At 43.7% G+C, this 14,550-nt stretch overlaps 1 protein-coding gene across 3 annotated transcripts in view; it reads right to left on the bottom strand.

The window, feature by feature from the left end:
• Positions 1 to 2,430: 2,430 nt before the first annotated feature.
• DGUOK (deoxyguanosine kinase) overlaps positions 2,431 to 14,550 on the bottom strand; it is a gene marked incomplete at both ends in the record, with an annotated part of 42,295 nt that continues 30,175 nt past the window's right edge. For all 3 annotated transcript variants that reach the window (XM_080711270.1, XM_080711272.1, XM_080711271.1), the window contains 3 exons: positions 2,431 to 2,457; positions 2,920 to 3,019; positions 5,423 to 5,538. In XM_080711270.1, coding sequence (XP_080567396.1) covers positions 2,431 to 2,457; positions 2,920 to 3,019; positions 5,423 to 5,538 — 243 coding nt within the window. The remainder of the gene's footprint in view (positions 2,458 to 2,919; positions 3,020 to 5,422; positions 5,539 to 14,550) is intronic.

Below are 14,550 nucleotides of genomic sequence, written 5' to 3'. Positions count from 1 at the left end.
TACAAACTTGGTCTGGCTCGACAGTGTGGGGGCCATTTTAGGCAAGACACTGAGCAAATTCTATTAGTACAAACTCCAATCCCAGGATCTCCTCTAAAACTCCAAGTGACCAAAGGTCTTAGCCTGCCTTCCTTTGGTCCTAATCCCCATATTTAAAGGCTCCCTCTGAGCTACATACCCAGCCCTTTTTTTTTTCCCCTCAATACTGGGGATGGAACCCAGGGGCATTCTATCTCTGAACTATACTTCCAGTCCTATTTTTTATTTTAATTTAATTTTTTTTTATTTTTTAAATTTTTATTTTTATTTTTTTGGTGGTACTGGGGTTCCTGGAAGCCCTTCTACCTACGGGCTACACTCCCAGACCTATTTTTACATTTTTATTTGGAAACAGGGTCTCCTAAGCCAGCGCGTGCGGCTGGCTTCGAACCTGCGCCATCCTCCTGTTGTTTCTGCCTCCCAAGCGCAGGGATTACAAGCGTGCGCCACCACACCCGGCTTAATTTTTTTTTTTTTTTTGAAGATTTAAAGAAGTCTATTAAAAAGATAGAAATACAGAAGATAGTTACAGCCCCATGCCAGAATGGCATGCGGGGGGAGTGGTCCAAGCCAATTCACCACCCCCTATTTTTTATTTTTTGAGGTACTAGGGATAGAAACCAGGGACATTCTACCTCTGAGTTATACCCCCAGCCATATTTTTTATTCTTTATTTTGAAACAGGGTCTCAATGAGTTGCAAAGGGCCTCACTAAGCAGTAGCTGAGATTGTCCCCGAACTGTGATCTTCCTGTCTCAGCCTCCCAAATGCCGGAATTACAAGTGTGCACCACCACGCCCGGCTGAGTCTTTTCATTTTTAAAACAGGGTCTCACTGAATTGCGAAGGGCCTTGCTAAATAGCTGAGGCTGTCCACAAACCACTATCCTCCCGAATGCTGGGATTACAAGCATAAGCCACCATGCCTGGCTCCTATCTTTTGTTTTGAAAGTGTCTTACTAAGTCACTACATACTATACTTGAATCTGTGATCCTCCTATCTTAGCCTTCCACAAACTGGGATTACAGGTGTGCACCACTACAGCTAAGATCTATGCATTTTTTTTTGTGTGTGTGTGGTACTGGGGATCAAACCCAGGGGTGTTCTATCTCTGAACTGTACCCCCAGCCTTATTATTTTTCCTTTTGAAATTGGGTCTCACTAAGTTGTAGAGGGCTTTGCTAAGTTGCTGTGACTGGCCATGAACCTGCAACCTTCCTGTTTCAGCTTCTCAAATACTGATTATAGGCATGTGCCACCACACCTGACTAGTTGTCCCTTTGTAGGGGGCTGTCCCAGGTTATACTGGCTCCTTCTGTTATCGTTCACCAAGTACATCTGTACTTCTTTTGAAATGCTGACCATGCCTGCGATTTCGTTTGATGTCTACCACTTTGTTCAATACACACATTGAAAAAGAAAGTCTCCCTTTTGTCATGTTCACCATTATCTCGCTGGCACCTAGAATATGGCAGACATTCATATTTGTTGAGATGTGAGGGCCTAGTGCTCTTATTCTAGGCCTACTAGTGATGGAATTCTACATTAGTGGTTCCTGAAAATGTAGATGGGAATTAAGTAGTTGAGCCCTTCAAAGCTAAATGACTAAACTCACTGAGTTCCCAAAACACACCACATACTCTGTTTTCATCTCTTTATATTACACTCCGTCCAGAGTCTAATGTGGCAAACAAGCACAAGAAGGACAAGAGAGAAAAGTGGACAAGCGCAAGTGGGACATGCTTTTTCAAGAAGGGTATCAAGACTATCTGATACAGGAAAGAACAGTGTTTTCATCATATGGGGTTTGGACAACTGGATGCTCATATGCAAAACAAAGAAGATGGACTCTTCTCTTATACACAAAAGCTAACTACAAAGTTGATCACAGACCTAAAGGGCTAAAATAATTAAGTCTTAGAGGAAGACACCGAAGCTGGGTATGATGGTACAAACCCATAATCTACTTAGGACTGAGGCAGGAGGATCCAAAGTTTGAGGCCAGCCTGGACAACTTAGTGAGACTCTGTCTCAAAGAAAATGCAAAGAGCCTGGGATGTAGCTCTGTGCTAGAGCACTTGCTTATCATGTGCAAGGAAGGCCCTGGTACCACCCCCAGTTATCCCCCCACAGTGGTGGTCTGTTGGGAAGTTCAGAGGAGGCACCAAGAGACACATCCTGAAATACACAGACAATGGGTTAGAGAAACTCGGTTTTATTTTCAAAGAACTTGAGATATAAAAGAAGACAATGATAGTCTAAAAGACAACATAGACCATACTCCTGTGTGTCAGACTACTCAAGAGACAAAAGAGCTACGTGGGAGGTTCAATATTTTCTAGCTTCAGAAGTCAGAGAGCCCAGATCACAGCCAGAACATCTTAGCATTGGTTACAGATTCTTTACAAAGGTGTTTACCTGTGGAAAAGACAAAACTCAAGTTAAAATTCACATTTTTAGCAAAGTGTTCAATGTTTCCACCCACAGTGCATATGCATCCAGTCCTGTGGGTTTCTGTGAGGAAGGGAACATAGGCCTGGTAAAGAAATGTGAGCTGCCCGGGGTCAGATAGCACTGAGTGGCAGAGCTGGGAACAGAATCCACAAGTCTCATTTCCCTAGTTTTAGAACACCTTAGAGGAGGAAGTCAGCTGGCAAGCATATGTTCCGAGTCAATTATTCAACAATTATTGTCCCTACATACTTCAGAGAAGAGGGACTCTATTTGTAAGTTGTATAATATTCTATAGGCTGTGAAATGTGAAAAGCAATTTGAGATGCAAAACCCAAGACCTAATATACTGAACTTTGGAACAAAGACCAAAAAGATAAAAGTGTTTGGAGGGAAACCACGAGGTAGCAGAGGTTAAGATCCTCCCACCTTTCTCATGAGCTCTTCTTGTTTGGTTACTTCCTCAGAGAAATCATCATTGACATCTAACACCAGAACTGGAGTCTTCAGCAGAGCGTCGAAGTGGAGCCTATAAGAAGCATGAAGATTTAGTGGGCAGGAGGAAAGAAATACTGAGCCAACCTTTGAATTTTAATAAATTCAGAGAACAGATCTCAATTTACATGGCTTCTCAATGAAACTACCTCTAAGCTACAACCCCAGCCCTTTTTTTTTTTTTTTTTTTTTTTGCAGGTCTGGGGATGGAACCCAGGGGCATTTTACCTTCGACCTACACCCCCTGCCCTATTTTTTATTTTGAAACCAGGTCTCACTGAGTTGCAGAGGGCCTCACTACGTAGCTGAGGCTGTCCGCGAACCGCAATCCTCCCGTCTCAGCCTCCCGAATGCTGGGATTACAAATGTGCGCCACCACGCCCGGCCCTTATTTTTTATTCTTTATTTTGAAACAGGGTCTCACTAAGTTGTGGAGGGCCTAAGTAGCTGAGGCTGTATACAGCTTGTGACTCTCTTGTCTTAGCCTCCCAAGTACAGAGATTACAAGTGTGCACCACCACGCCGGCTGTACAGGGCTATCTATCTATCTATTTATTTATTTTTGTGGGTCTGGGGATGGAACCCAGGGGCATTCGACCTCCAAGCTACAGCCCCTGCCCTATTTTTTATTCTTTATTTTGAAACCAGGTCTCACTGAGTTGCAGAGGGCCTCACTAATAGCTGAGTCTGTCTACAAACTGTGATCCTCTGGTCTCAGCCTCCCGAATGCTGGGATTACAAGCATGCGCCACTACGCCCGGCTCAGAGCAATTAATTAATTAATTATTTATTTATTTTTATTTACTTTTGCAGTACTCAGGATTGAACCCGGGGGCATTCTACCTCCGAGTTACACCCCAAGCCCTATTTTTTATTCTTTATTTTGAAACAGGGTCTCAGTGAGTTATGGAGGGACTCACTAAGTAGCTGATACTGGCCGTGAACCTGGATCCTCCTGTTTCAGCCTCCCAAGCACCAGAATTACAAGCGTGCGCCACCACACCGGGCATAAAAAGCATCTTAATAAATGAATTCAGCTGTGTGTGGTGGCACACGCTTGTGATCCCAGCATTTGGGAGGGTGAGACGGGAGGATCGCAGTTCGCAGACAACCTCAGCTACTTATGAGGCCCTCCGCAACTTAGTGAGACCCTGCTTCAAAAAAAAAAAAAAAAAAAAAATTAAAAAAAAAATAAGCCGGGCATGGTGGCTCACTCTTGCAATCCCAGCATTCGGGAGGCTGAGAACCGTAGAATCATGGTTTGTGGACAGCCTCAGCACTTAGTCCCTCCGTAACTTAGTGAGACCCTGTTTCAAAATAAAGAATAAAAAATGCCCCTGGGTTTCATCTCCAGACCTGCAAAAAAAATAAAAATAAAAAAATAAATAAGGAAGGGTGTAACTTGGAGGTCGAATGCCCCTGGGTTCCATCCCCAGACCCACAAAAATAAATAAATAAATAAATAAATAAATAAATAAATAAATAAATAATATGAATTCAGCTGGGCGTGGTGGTGCACGCTTGTAATCCCAGCATTTGGAAGACTGAGACTGGAGGATAGTGGTTCACAGACAGCCTCAGCTACTTAGTGAGGCCCTCTGCAACTCAGTGAGACCCTGTTTCAAAATAAAGACTAAAAAATTGGGCTAGGGTATAGCCTGGAAGTAGAATACCCAAGTACTGGGATTATAGGCATGTGCTGCCACACACAAATTTTAGTCTTTTATTCTGAAGCAAGTATCACCATCATTGAACACAATGGTCAATCTAGAGAAATGTAAAAAAAAAGGAAGAAAGGAAGACAGGGAGGAAGGAAGGGAGGAAGAAAGGAAAGGAAAAGAAAGAAAAAGCTGGAGAAATACATCTAAAGATGAGTCCCTTGAAATGTACATTATATTCATTGTAAAATTTCTTATTTTGGGGGTGGTGGTGCTAGGGATTGAACCCAGGGGCTTTACACCTCTGAGTTACACTCCTAGCCCTTTTTATTTTGAAGCAGTCTCTCGAAACTGCTGTGGCTGGCCTCAAATCTGCCATCATCCTATGCCAGCCTCCCAGGTACTGGGATTACAGACATGCACCACCATGCCCAGCTTCAATATAAATTTTTTTTTTTCTCAGTACTGGGGATGAAACCCAGGGGCATTCTACCTCCACGCTACAACCCCAGCCCTATTTTTATTTTGAAACAGGATCTCACTGAGTTGCAAAGGGCCTCACTAAGTAGCTGAGGCTGTCTGTGAACTGTGATCATCCTGTCTCAGGCTCCCGAATGCTGGGATTGCAAGTGTGCACCACTACACATGGGTCTCAATATAAAATTTCTGAGCTGAAAAATGTTGGGCGCTTCTAAGCACTTCCTTATGGGGATGCATGCTGAACTTCTTTGAACAATCAGCCATAGAGAAGGTCTGTCTGATACTGCTCTTTCACTCACGTGGTTGTCTTGTCAATGAACCAGGCTTCATGCTGACGGTGAAGCTGCTCAAGATAGGCCAATTGGATTCCTTTCTCTTCTTCCCTGGCCCTCTGGTTCAGTCTCTTCAAACAAACCTAAAAGACAGCCGCAGGTCACACTGGGTTCATCTGCTATTCTGGCTGTTAGGGTAGGGAAGCCCCAAGACCCACAGGCTGCCTTGTTTTCTTGACCAGAGGATCTACACTATTCTGTCCGCCTCCCTCTTAGACGTGCTTTTCCTCTGCAGTATCCTTAGCTAGTTAATGGCAAACACCAACTATCCAGTGAGTCAAACCAGAAACCTGGTGGTACTGTTCTTTTTCCTTCTCTCAATCACACCAGGAAGTCACAAAATTCTCTTTACCCTCTACTGCTTCTCCTCTCACCTGTGCCCTGACAGGGGCTCGTTACCATATTTGTACTATAGCAAAAGCCTCTCTGCTTCCTGGAGGAGGAGAAGTGTATGGAAAAACACAGCCTTAAGTTAGAAAGCCCAGGCATCATTAGTCTCCGTCATGCACTGGCATGTGGTCATGGTGGGCTCCTACTTCCTCATCCCCGCCCCCCACGGGTCTCGCAGGAGTCCAGAGGCGGCACGTCGAGCTCCAGGCCAGAGCTGCTCTCTCCTCCCAGGCTGTCCCCTCATCCAGTCTCACAGCACTGCAATGCAGTGGCATGACATTCCTTGCTGAAAATACTTCACAGGCTCCTTACTGCTACAGTCCTAACCACAAAATTCAAAGAAGTGTGAGTGGCCTCATATGTATACAATAGTAGTTAATATACCAAACTATGCCATACATCATACTATACCAAACACTCTCCAGAGTAGAATGCAAAGTCTGCACCGGTCAAAGGTAAAATAAGGCAATGAAAAAAAAACAAAAGGTGAGGCTCCATACTAACTTCCCTCCCTCCCCTTCATAGGATGTGCAGAATTCTACCCTGCACCCTGGGGCAGAATGCACACAGGTGTCTCCTTCTCCACCTGTCACAGGAGGCCGCCCTCCTACTTCTCAAGCTCCTTAGCTCCTCCCCGGCCTTGTCGCTGCAGCCGGATTTGTCCGGATTTGCCCTCCTTCGGTGGGACAGGCTGAGCTCCTTCATACCTCGACACTTTGCTCCAAGTGTTTGTTTTGCCTGAATTGCCTTCATTTCTGTCTCTGCCTGGCAAAATGTTTCATCATTCAGTGTCATCTGCCCTGGAAGCAAAGAGGGATTAATCCACTCATTTAGGACTTCCCCTTTTAAACACTTAATGTGAGCTTTATCCCCACATGCAGTATACACTATTCCAAAGACTTGGGGTCACTGCTGTTTCCCTCCTGTCTTACCCTTTCCTCTCAGGAAATGACCTCATGTAAGCAAATCTCACTTAGGGCTGTATGTCCAGCTTTTCAAACTGATGACACAGGTCTCAGAAGTTGACTTTTAAAGCAATTTCTCGTCTCTGTCTTTCCTTTAATCAACTAATGACTGCTCTAAATTTAGATATAGTTTCTTCTTTCAGCAACTTAGTGAGACCCTGTTTCCAAATAAAATATAAAAAAGATGTGGGAGTGTAGCCCGGAGGTAGAAAGCCTCTGGGTTCCACCCCCAGTACCACCAAAAAAAAAAAAAAAAAAAAATATATATATATATATATATATACAGTTTCTGTCCTTGGAATATTATGACTGAGACAAATAAGTAAAACATATATAAAATAGCAAATCATGTGCTGATCTTAGGTTTGGATTCTAAATGCAGCAGTTCAAGCCAGTCTGTTGGTCAGTCGTGGTAGCGCACGCTGTGTATGCTTGTAATCCCCACGCTTGGGAGGTGGAGACAGGAGGATCGTGCAGGTTTGAAGCCAACCTTGCTGGCTTAAGAGACCCTGTTTCCAAATAAAAAATATAAAATAGGTCTGGGAGTGAAGCCTGGAGGTAGAAGGGTTCCATCCCCAGTACCACAAAAATAAATAAATGAATAAATAAATACATGCAGCAGTTCTGATTAATGGGGGGGGGCAGCAGTGATTCACAGAAGAGGCAGGATACTCTAATTCCCACTTCTACAGAGCTCCCGGTTTACCTTTGTGCCCAGTACACTGAGCACCACTAGGAGAGCTGCTGGGCGCTGGCTAGCCCCTGGTCAAACAGACTACCAGTTGTTTTTCAGATGAATGAAAGAACAGTATGGTTTGTACACCATGCTAGGAGGACACAGTGATGGGAATACCCAGAAGGCAGGGTTAGAGTCTGTCTTGCTTAGGGCTGAGCACAGGACCTGGCTGAATGGGCAGTCAATAAATATTGTTGCAAATATTAATTTAACATTTTTATTTCTGACTTAGTCTCCCCATCTCTCTTTTTGTGGTACTAGGGATTGAACGCAGGACATTCTACCTCCAAGCTATCATCCCAGCCCTATTTTTTATTCTTTATTTTGAAACAGGGTCTCACTAAGTCATGGAGGCCCTCACTAAGTAGCTGAGGCTGGCTGCTAACCTGCAATCTTGCTATCTCAGCCTCCCAAGTGCTGGGTTTACAAGCATGTGCCCCCATGCCCAGCTTCCATCTCTCTTTTTCTCCAACTTTTTGTTTGTTTGTTTGTTTGTTTGCTTGTTAGTAGGGATAGAACCCTACCTAAATCCCCAGCCCTTTTAATTTTATTTGGAGAAAGGGTCTAAATTGCCCAGGCTGGCCTCAAACTTGTAATTCTCCTGCCACAGCCTCCCAAATAGCTGGGATTACCTGTGTGTGCCACTAAACCCAGTTTACTTTCACCTTCTCTCTCCCTCCCTCCCTCTCCCTCTCCCTCTTTTTAATACTGGGGATTGAACCCAGGGGCATTCTACTCCTGAGCTATAGTCCCAGCCCTATTTTATTTTTATTTTAAAACAGGGTCTCACTAAGTTGTGGAGGGCCTCACAAGTTGTTGAGGCTAGCCATGAAATTGCAATCCTCCTGTCTCGGCCTCCCAGGTACTGGGATTACAAGCATGTGCCACCATGCCCAACCATCTTTTCTATTTCTACTTGCCTCTCCTCTGAACCTACTTCGTTCTTTCCTTCTAACTTTCTACCTCTACAATCAAACCCGCACTGCTGGTGGCTTTGAGACTTTCTCCCCTTGTTCCTTTCTTTCTCTAATCACACAGCATTTTTAATATACTCCTGACTTCCAGCTACCCAGGTCTCTCACTCACAACCAATGCTATGAACATCCTGTATACTTTTAAAAATACTTTACATACATATGCATTCTTTCCCTCACTTAAAAAAATATATAAAAGGTGTTCCATCATATACTTAGTACTTTACTTAGCAATGTGTCTTAGGGACTGTTATGCATCAGTACAGAAAGAATGTTCTCTTTCTGTTTTCAGAATTTTCTAGAGTATGGTCAGAGCACAATATATTCAAACAGTTCCTACTGATGAACACTTGGCCTGCTTCCAATAATTTGCTACTGCAAACAGTGCTGCCTTGTACACAGCATATGTGAGCATATCTATGAAGAAAATCTTGTTCATATGTGAGCATATCTATGAAGAAAATCCCTGGCACCATGATTAATATAGGTCAAAAGGTATGAGCATAATATAACTGTCAAACTACTTCCATTGAAATTAGCCAATTTATAGTCCCACTAGCAAATAATTTAGGATTTCTAAGCATAGTAAGGCTATTTTCCTCTCACAGAAAAAAAATTATCTGAATTAGTGGATATGATTTTTTTTTCTTTTAGTACTAGGGGTTGAACCCAGAGGCATTCTACCTTTGGACGACAACCCCAACCCTATTTTATTTTGAAACAGAGTCTTGCTAAGTTGCTGTCTTGCTAAATTGCTAAGGCTGGCCTCAAATCTGTGATTCTCCTGTCTCAACCTTGCAACTACTTAATATTTTTAAAACTATAGCTTTGTTTTCAAGAACACAGCAATTCTTATAAAAGGTACTTATAATCATTCATTTACCACTTGCAGACACATACTGATGCTAACATTATTTTTGTGTGTGTATGTGTGTGGTACTGGGGGATTGAACCCAGGGGCATTCTATCTCTGAGCTACACCCCCATTTCCTATTTTTTATTCTTTATTTTGAAACAGGGTCTCTCTAAGTTGTGGAGGGCCTCACTAGGTAGCTGCTGAGGCTGGCCGCAAATCCAGATCCCTCCTCTCTCAGCCTCCTGAGTACTGGATTACAAGTGTGTGTCACCATGTTGGACTAACACTGATCTATTAAAACAGGTGTCGTAATCCCAGTGCTTGGGAGGCTGAGATAGAAGGATCGCAGATCGCAGGTTTTTTTTTTTTTTTTTTTTGGTGGTACTGGGGTTCCTGGAAGCCCTTCTATCTCCAGGCTACACTCCCAGACCTATTTTTATAAATTTGGAAACAGGGTCTCTTAAGCCAGCACGGCTGGCTTCGAACCAGTGCGATCCTCCTGTCTCTGCCTCCCAAGCGCGGGGATTACAAGCGTGCGCCACCACGCCTGGCAGGATCGCAGGTTTGAGGCTAGCCTCAGCAACTGAGCAAGGCCCTCTGAGTGAGACCCTGTTTCAAAAAATAAAGAGCCAGGCGTGGTGGCACATGCTTGTAATCCCAGCATTTGGGAGGCTGAGATAGGAGGATCACGGTTCAAGGACAGCCTCAGCTACTTAGTGAAGCCCTTTGCAACTCAGTGAGACCCTGTTTCAAAATAAAGAATAAGAAAAATAGGACTGGGAGTGTCGCTCAGAGGTAGAATGCCCCTGGGTTTCATCCCCATTACCACACACACACACACACACACACACACACACAAATAAATAAAATAAATATAAAAAATAAATAAATAAAATAGAAACGGGGTATAACTCAGGTATAGAATGCCCCTGGGTTCAATCCCTAGCAAACACACACACACACACACACACACACACACACACTCTCTCTCTCTCTCTCTCTCTCTTCCCTTTTTACTATTATTAATTTGGTTAACAATTCTTACTTTATTGACATGGCTATAAAAAAATTCTTAAAAAAAAACCAGAACACTCTGTGCCCACCGCTTTTGCCTGACCCCAATTCATCTCACTCCTCGTGGTGAAGACACACCTGAATGCAGGCAGGAAAGACAGGGAGGTGCAGGTGGTGCAGGGGCAGCCCCTCTCGCTGACCTCCTGAAGGGCAGGAAGAGGAGGTGCCACTGACTGCTGGGGTCACAGGCAGGTGGGTCTCCCGTGGCCCCAGGCCCCAGCCCATTGGGCCCCACACAGCTGCGCATTCTCCATGCTTTGGTCCCAGGCAGGGCTGGCTCCCTGAGAGACACAGGCTAGCTGTATTCTCTCTTCCTCACGTCACGGGGCTGAGGGAGCACTGAAGCTAGTCATTTCTGATTATCTTACTTACTTATTATTTATTTATGCATGCATGCAGTACTGGGGATGGAACCCAGGGGCATTCTACCTCCAAGCTACACCCCCAGCCCTATTTTTTAAATTAATTATTTTTTAAACTCACAAACTATTTATTAAAGAAAATTAAAATGGGTCACTTTCTCAGTTAACTGTAAAAACGAACACTGCATAGTCCTGAATATACTTTGAGACACTGATACAAAATAGTCATAAGTTTTAGATCACTACCTTCCCCTTGTGTTTTCTGGAGTATTCCAAACAAGTTATTTACATTGAACTCTTCACATTACTTCTCTTCAGAGGATTATACTACATGGTGATTTTTTTTTGGGGGGGGAGCGGGTCTGGGGATGGAACGCAGGGGCATTTGTCCTCTGAGCTACAACCCTTCTGCCCTTTTTTAAATTCTTTATTTTGAAACAGGGTCTCACTAAGTTGCAGAGGGTCTCACTAAGTAGCTGAGGCTGTCCATGAACCGTGATCCTCCTGTCTCAGCCTCCCAAATGCTGGGATTACAAGCTTTACATTGACAGGTGCACTCTCAACCAGGCATTTCTCTATGACAGTGAAGCCTGCCTAGAGCGTATATTGGGAATTACATTTCTGTGAGTTGTTTCATGTCTGTACAAGGAACTAGATATACTGAAGGCTTTCCACATGGCTAACATATGTAACTAAAGACTGTCCGACATTGCTTATTCAACAGTTTTGTCCCAGGTGACTCCTTTCATATTTTCTGAGAATGAGGATCAGTGTAAGCTTTTCCACACAGATTACACACATGAGGTTTCTCTCCATTGTGTCCTTTTGTGCATCTTAATAATTTTGGAGGAATTAAAGGTTTTCCCACATTGCCTACATTATATATATATATTTCTCTCTAGTGTGACTCATTTGATGCTTTCTGAGAGAAGAAGGATGAGTGAACGCTTTCCCACATTGCTTACATGCATAGGGTTTCTCTCCCGTGTGAATTCGCTCATGTACCTGAAGGTGACTGGAAGATCTAAAGGCTTCTGCCGGGTAGCCAGGCCACTACTGGGGCTGTCAAGAGTGGGATCGGTACTTGCAACGTGGCATGCACAGAGAAATATCGCAGAAAATATAAATCAGATGCTTCTCCTAATCAACAAGAAGAGGTTGAGCTATAGAAAGGGCCCTATAGTGAAGCAACTAAGGTGACCAATCAGAGGGTATGGAATAGTGGAGGATGGAGCCTCTTTAAAACGCAGGAGGTCTGCCGGGCATGGTGGCGCACGCTTGTAATCCCCGCGCTTGGGAGGCAGAGACAGGAGGATCACGCTGGTTCGGAGCCAGCCTCGCTGGCTTAAGAGACTCTGTTTCCACATAAAAATGTTAAAAAATAGGTCTGGGAGTGTAGCCCGTGGGAGTGTATACCGGAGGTAGAAGGGCTTCCAAGAACCCCAGTACCACCAAAAATAAATAAATAAATAAATAAATAAATAAATAAAAAAATAAAACGCAGGAGGTACATAAAAAAATGTATCAAAGTTAATCACCAAACAAGCATGGGATCGAGGGAGGGGGAGGGAATGGGATGGGGGCTAGATGAGGGCTAACTGGATGATGTATGCTTGTATATCCTCTCAAGTCTTGTACTCCAATGTGATTGATATATGACTACAATGCACCAATTAAAAAAAAAATTAAAAAAAAAAGATCTAAAGGCTTTCCCACATTGTTTACATACATAGGGTTTCTCCCCAGTGTGAATTCGCTCATGTTTGTGAAGGTACCTGGAAAATCTAAAGCTTTTCCCACATTGCTTACATATATAGGATTTCTCTTCAGTGTGACTTCGCTCATGTGTCTGAAGGTAACTGAAAAACTTGTAGCCTTTCCCACACTGTTTACATGAATAGAGTTTCTCACCAGTATAAATTTGTTCATGTATGTGAAGGATATTTGAGGCAATAAAGCTTTTCCCACAGTGCTTACATACACATGGTTTCGCTCCAGTGTGAATTTGCTTATGTATATCAAAGTGATTGGAAGAACTAAAGCCTTTCCCACACTGCTCACACACATAGGGTTTCCTGCCGTTGTGAATTTGCTTATGTTTGTGAAGGTATTTGGAGGAAATAAAAGCTTTCCCATACTGCTTTCATACACAGGGTTTCTCACCAGTGTGAACTTGCTCATGTGTTTTTATGTAAATGGAAAACTTTAAGGCTTTTCCACACTGTTTACACACATAAGGTTTCTCTCCACTGTGAATTCTTTCATGGACATTAGTGTAACGGGAACTACTGAAGGTTTGCCCACACTGCTCACACTCGTGGTGCTGATCTCCACTGCGGCTCCCTTTATCCTTCAGAAAGCTCTTGGGAGAGCTGAAGGCTCCCCCCGCCCTGTTCTTTGTATTTATCAGGTTTTTCTCCATATTTCCAATGTGTACATGATTTCTGTCCAGAGTGAGTGCTGTGGGGCTTATTTAAGGTTAAATGACCTAACAGAACATCTCTACACATCTGCCTTTCACCTGGTTTGACTCCAGGATGAGTTTTCTGCTTGACAATAAGATCTGGAGAGCAGCTAAAGATCATTCCACAATCACTACCAAGTTCATATTCACAGAATCTCGCTACCACTTGATATCTTAGATTTCTCCTGAAAGTTTGGTAATCATCTGTAATGTTCTGCTCCTCCTGATCTTTGCCTACGCAGGCCAGGTTCCTCAAGGTTTCCTGTATCACATGTCGGGAGAGCTTTTGGGAGGGATCCAGCAAAGCCCACTCCTCCTCAGTAAAGGTTACAGCCACACCCTCAAAAGCCACCAATGCATGTCGCCGCGTTGGGACCCGCGTCCTCCCTGAGGCTCCAGAGGCCCGTGGAGGTCTCATGGCTCCGTGAGAGGATCCGCCGCCACCTGTGCGCTCTCAGCAGGAAGACCGACCCCTTATTCTTTATTTAGAAATAAGGTCTCACTAAGTAGCTAAGGCTATCTACGAACTGCAATGCTCCTGCCTCAGCCTCCCAAATGCTGGGATTACAAGTTCACTGCCATTCCTGGCTCCCAGCCCTATTTTTCATTCTTTATTTTGAAACAGAGTCTAAGTTGCAGAGGGCCTTACTAGGTTAGGTAGCTGAATCTAGCTGCAAACCTGTGATCCTCCTGTCTCAGCCTCCCAAGTACTGGGTTTACAACTGTGTGCCACCATGCCCAGCTTTGGATTATTTTAAATTGTGGGTTTGCATGATTTTTAGAATTTGGAGGAAGATAGGAAGAAAAGGGCTGAAGGCCCTACTAAGGTCCATTTCATGTAGTATTTGACAGGGCCTTGTGCTGGGGCATTGAGCATTAGTATACCTTTTGGTATACTTTTTGGTACTAAAGTTTAAATCTAGAGGCAACCTATCTGAGAGCTGCATCCCCAGCCCTATTTTAAATTAATTTTTTTTTTTGGTACTGGGGATTAAACCCAGGGACATTCTACCTCTGAGCCATAGCCCCAGTCCTTTTTTGATCGATTATTTATTTATTTATTTATTTATTTATCTTGTGGTGCTAAGGATTGAATCCAGGGACATTCTATTTCTGAGCTATACCTCCTAGCCTTGTTTTTTATTCTGTATTTTGAAACAGGGTTTGAATAAGTTGCAGAGGGCCTCACTAAGTACCTGAAGCTGACCATGAACCTGTGATCCTCCTCTCTTAGCCTCCCAATATTGAGATTACAAGTGTGCACCACAATGCCT

This window comes from Muscardinus avellanarius (assembly GCF_963383645.1).
Source record: "Muscardinus avellanarius genome assembly, chromosome: 15".
In the NCBI taxonomy this organism is placed as follows: Eukaryota; Metazoa; Chordata; class Mammalia; order Rodentia; family Gliridae; genus Muscardinus; species Muscardinus avellanarius.
This window is presented reverse-complemented; position numbering and strand designations above follow the sequence as displayed.